The sequence below is a fragment of the Nestor notabilis genome, unplaced genomic scaffold, assembly GCF_000696875.1.
Source record: "Nestor notabilis isolate BGI_N333 unplaced genomic scaffold, ASM69687v1 scaffold8619, whole genome shotgun sequence".
NCBI classification, from domain to species: Eukaryota; Metazoa; Chordata; class Aves; order Psittaciformes; family Psittacidae; genus Nestor; species Nestor notabilis.
In genome coordinates, this window is record NW_009943239.1 from 28,011 (window position 1) to 33,204 (window position 5,194).

General features: G+C 52.5%; 1 protein-coding gene across 1 annotated transcript in view; it reads left to right on the forward strand.

Moving 5' to 3' along the window:
* Positions 1-4,485, forward strand: part of LOC104411419 (malcavernin-like) — a 10,711-nt gene extending 6,226 nt beyond the window's left edge. The window contains 5 exon segments of the mRNA XM_010021831.1: positions 374-509; positions 1,030-1,087; positions 1,853-1,991; positions 2,503-2,641; positions 4,060-4,485. Of these exon segments, the coding sequence (XP_010020133.1) occupies positions 374-509; positions 1,030-1,087; positions 1,853-1,991; positions 2,503-2,641; positions 4,060-4,340 (753 nt within the window). The 3' untranslated portion in view covers positions 4,341-4,485.
* Positions 4,486-5,194: the final 709 nt, after the last annotated feature.

Here is a 5,194-nt window from a genome sequence, read left to right on the forward strand (position 1 = left end):
AATTAATAGCAGTGGGTTGTTGGCAGAGCATCCCATCTCCTATCACTTGGGTCTGTGTGGTTGAAGAGGGCTGGGATGCTTCTCTGGAGGGCTGGTAGATGTCCAGGGTTTGTATTCTTCAGCACTGAGGAAAACCCTATGGGACAGCAGGAGATAACTAACAAGATTGGAGGTTTGGTACCCCCAGCCCTGGAAACCCTGTGAGTCGAGCAGCGCCCAGGCTCTTGAACGAGTGGGTTCCATGTCCTCACTGGGACACCTTTGCAAATAGAACACACCACTGTCCCACATGGCATACCCACCCTAGGAGGCCAATGAGAAAGGCCACCACAGTATCTTCTGCTTTCACAGCACTTCTTTGCTCCCTCGCCAGGTGACTGCTGAGGAGCTGTGCTCACTTCTCAGCCAAGTCTTCCAGATTGTTTACACTGAGTCCACGATAGACTTCTTGGACAGAGCAATATTTGATGGGGCCTCCACACCAACACGGCACATGTCCTTACACAGTGGTAAGTCTGGGCTCTCCCCCTTGCTTCTTTCTTACTGGGCCTGTTGGAGAGTCTCTCCTCATCTTCACCAATGTCCACCACCTCTTTCCGGCCACCCTCTGAGGTCAGAGCTGACCTGGTGGCTTCTCTCCTGCAAGGTACTGAAAACAACCCTCTCCTCTGCTTTGAGTATGAGTTGGATAGGCATGAAGGCTCTCGGGTGCCTGCAGATGTTTCCGCAGCTGGACTGTGAACATCAGCCATCATCCTTCCCCCCCAGACCCTTCGCTTTTCTATTTATGTTGGATGGAAGCATTTCATAAAACAATCCCTTTGTGGTTCTGCATCTCTGCTCAGTCTATGTCCAGTCCTCCCACAGCACCACTGGCACCATCCTGGCCACATCCAGGCCCCAGCCCTGCACCTCTCACCTTCCAGCTGGGAAAACCAAGTCAGAAATCAGTTTGTGTAGGTCATGGGCTGGGAAAAGTACCAAGTTTCTGCCTTTCAAACTCCCATGTCTCGAATGCTTTCCTTGCAGATGACTCTTCTACAAAAGTGGATGTTAAGGAATCTTATGAAACGGAAGCAAGCACTTTGTAAGTTAAATGTGGCGTGCTGAGCTCGCTTAGCACTCGGGCTTCTTAGTGTGGCCTCACTGCCAGGTTTAAAGCCCCTAGAGCAGGAACTGCTGCTGTCTGCACATTGAAAAGCTTCTGCTCAGTCTGGCTGAAACACTGGATGGTGTTTTACTGTCTGTGTGCAGTGCCCTGGTCCCTGCCTGGATTGGTCCACCACCATGGGTTTCCAGAGAAGGTCACGTACACAATGTATGCCCAGCCCCCTGCGTCAGCAAAGTGGGGATAGATACGATGCTTGCCTGGCTGCTTTGCCTTGGTGAAGTCCAAGCTGGAGTGGGGAGAAAGGTTTTCGCAAAACCTCTGTATTTTGGAAACCTTTTTCCTCCTGAATCAGTTGAAAATGTTGATGACATTTGTGGGCTGAAAACCTGACACACAAAGCAGTTGTTTAAAATTGGCTGATGGTATTTGAAAATTTAACATTTAACTCCAAAATAAGGGGCTTAGGTATTTTTTCCCCCATTCCAGAGAAAGCAGTTGGAGGGGAGATTTCCCCACATAAGCCTTCATTTTCAGCAGGTCACCAAACCAGTGTAGTTAAAGTCCTCCCCTGTGCTATGTGGGAGCCTTCAGATGCCCTCAGGAGCTGAAGGCTGCCAGCCTGACTGCAGAGAGCATGTCTCCATGTGCGTCTCCACTCTTCCAGGCTTTCCCATGCCATGACCATCAGTGATGCAGAAGGTGCTGAGGAGACTGGAGGACTCACTTTCTGTTGCATTTCAGTTCTTTTCCAGAAACCTTGGATGCAGGTGACAACTCCCCCTCTTCCTTTTCCACGCAACAGTCTCCACACATTAAGACAGTCAGTGAGAGTGAGCTGAGCACCACAGCAACAGAGCTGCTCCAGGACTACATGATGACGGTAGGGTGTCCTTGGGGTGGCAGGACCTTGGGTGGATGGATTTTCTTCCCTTTAAGTCATTCAGGTGCTCTTGGGATTTGGTTTCATTGCCTTGGTGCATAGAACACGACTCATGCTGTTGTAGGAACATCTCATCCTCCTTTTCATACAAGATGTACTTGGAGGCCTCGGGGGACCTGAACACAGGCTTATATCCTCCTGCAGAAGCATCCCGATCCCTTATTCCCCTTCCACCACGTAAAGGCATGCCACACCATCCGCAGTGCGCCAGGTCCGTCACTTCATTAGTCACAAGTGCTGTATACACCCACAGTTTGTCCCTGCTTGAAAGCTGCCAGCTCAGGGGTGGGTCACACCAGCCTGTCCTGCTTTTCCATTGGGATGAGCTGGTTCATTACTGTGGCTCCTATCAAGTTGCAATAAATCTGATAAACGCCATTCCCAGGCTTCACATCATCTCTTCCTCCTAAGAAAACCTCAGTGGCGTTTGCACTCTGCTTCTGTTCTGCAGCTCCGAACTAAACTCTCATCCCAAGAGATCCAGCAGTTTGCAATGCTTCTGCATGAATATCGCAATGGGGCTTCAATCCATGAATTCTGCATCAACTTGAAGCAGCTCTACGGGGACAGCAGGAAGTTCCTGCTCCTAGGTGAGTGGCAGCTGCCAGGGATCAATTGTGGGTGACCAAGCGGAGGGTGAGAGCCAGCATCAGTCTGCTCCCAAGCCCTCGTGATGTGGCTGGTACCACTCAGTGATGCATGGGCCTCCGGAGGTGGCAGAGAGATTCCTTGGGATGTCACCAAGCAAGGGACAACATCTCAATTTGTCTCTTCTCTGGAGGTACCTCTTTCCTGAGGGCAGCTGGGTCCATCTTGCCCAGGCCCCAGCCTCAGAGGCTTGAGTTGCTCTTCAGGACGCTCACCTCCTGACTGCAGAGGGAGCCTCCAGACCAGGCAGTAGGCTTTTGTGTGCCCACTGGTGTAGAGAGAATGTTCTGGTCCTTGGCCAGCCATGCAGTGCCTGACACTAAGTGATGCTGGTGGTGGATATGCTACACATCCAAGCATATTGAACCTGTGTTCTGTGGTGGGGACTTCATGGTCCTGGGGGAGGATGTGCACCATGACAGGGGAGCAGGACCTGTCTCTTCCCTGTCATTAAAAGAAAGCTGAGAGCCACAGGGACTCTTCACATCCCTCCTTCCTCAAACTCCCTGCTTTGATTTTGGGAAGAGAACGGAAGAACAATTGCTATCATCTACCTGGACGTATGCAAGTCATTCAACACTGTCCCACACAACTTCCTTGTCTCTAAACTGAATGGACATGGATTTGATAGATAGACCACTCAGAGGATAAGGAGCTGGCTGGATAGTCACACTCAAAGAGTTTTGGTCAACAGCTCAATGCCCAAGTGGAGACCAGTGATGAGGGGTGTTCCTCAGGGGGTCATGTTGGGACTTGCACTGTTCAACATCCTTGTTAGTGACTTGGACACCCTACCTCTAATTACAAACAAAACCAAGTTAGTTATTTAGAATCCTCAAAGGGTAATGGGTGGTGTGTCCAGCCTGCACACTGCTGCCCCTCTGTTTCACAGCAGGTGACAGCCACCCCCCCGGGGGCCCTGTCCCACGGTGGGAGGCATGAGGGAGACAGCACAGATGTTCCCTGAGCACAGCCTGCAGTGTGGGCTGCAGCCATGACAGCAAGAAGCTCAGTAAAGCTGAGCAGTATGTTTGGGTGAGGAATTGGAAAATGATCCTTTTGAGCTCAGAAAATCCCACTTTAGCAGGATGTTTTAAGCTGCAGTTCCCAGGGGTGTAAAATGGGAGCTGGAGTCCTCGGGAGACCTCATCCCTCCCCACCCAAACCAGCCTCCTCTGCTGAGCCCTGTGCTGTCTGGGGGAGGTGGGGCACAATAGTGCAGCAGGGCTCTGCTGGAACACTCAGAAACCCTGGGGAATTTCAAACAGCTGAGCAAAACCATGTGGAAATCCATCCCAGGTGTCTGTGCCATACAAGTGATGCTGACAGTTTCTTCCTTGTGTTTTCTTCCCGGCTCCAGGTCTTCGCCCCTTCATCCCTGAGAAGGACAGCCAACACTTTGAGAACTTCCTGGAGACCATTGGGGTGAAGGACGGCCGAGGCATCATCACAGACAGTTTTGGGAGGTACAGGCGGACTCTGAGCACCACCTCCAACTCCACCACCAATGGCAACGGTGCTGCCGGCAGCTCGGACGACCAGTCCGTCCCTTCCGAGGAGGATGAGTGGGACCGGATGATCTCGCACATCAGCAACGACATTGAAGCCCTGGGGTGCAGCATGGACCGCGATTCCTCCTGAGAGCAACCGGGGGGAGGATGGAGACACCCCACAGTGGCACTGGGATCCTCACCCTCCTTCTGGAAGAGGTTTTGGAGCTCCATCAGGATGCAGTTACTCTCCCATCCTCGTTCACAGCTCCAAGGGGCAGCTGGTGCCCTCTTACCATGGAGGGCCCTGGGGCAGGAGCCCAGCCTGCGGCCATCTCTGGTTTGGTTTTACCGGTGCAGCAGGGAGACAGGTCGCCTACAGCCCTCTGCCTGGTTTACAGTTTTGCACATGGTATCCCTATTGTAACTGCTCTCCTCCTCCTCTTCTTCCTCCCCCTGTTTTTGAATGAAGTTTACCACAATGTGAATTATTTAAACCTGGTGTTGATGTTGTCGAAACATTTCGGCTCCAGCCCCACAGGAGAAGCCGCGGATGCCCGTGCTGCTGCGGACCGGCCTGAAAACCCCACCATGTCCCTCTAGCTCTGCTCAGGAATACCAGGGTGCCCAGGAGCTGGAGAGGGGGGCACGCAGCAGATGTTTTCCCCATCAGTAGGCTCCTGTGTGCCCACAGACCCCCGTGTCTGCTGCAGCATTGCCTTCCTGCCAAGCACAGAGCTTTGCCCCATGAGACCCCCCCTTCCTCAAGTCTGAGGAACCCCACAGTCTTCCCTGGCACCCATCCTGGGGTGCATGGTGGCTTCTGGGGCTCTCTGGGGACCATGCTGTCCCTGAGGGCCACCACCAGGATGGGAGAGCTGACCCCAGACCCACCCCAGGAAGACTGGGGAGGAAGGGCTGCAGGAGGGATGTACATGTCATATATGTTTTATATACAGTTATAAATACACACTCATTTTTTTAATTGGAATCCCCATGCAGAGG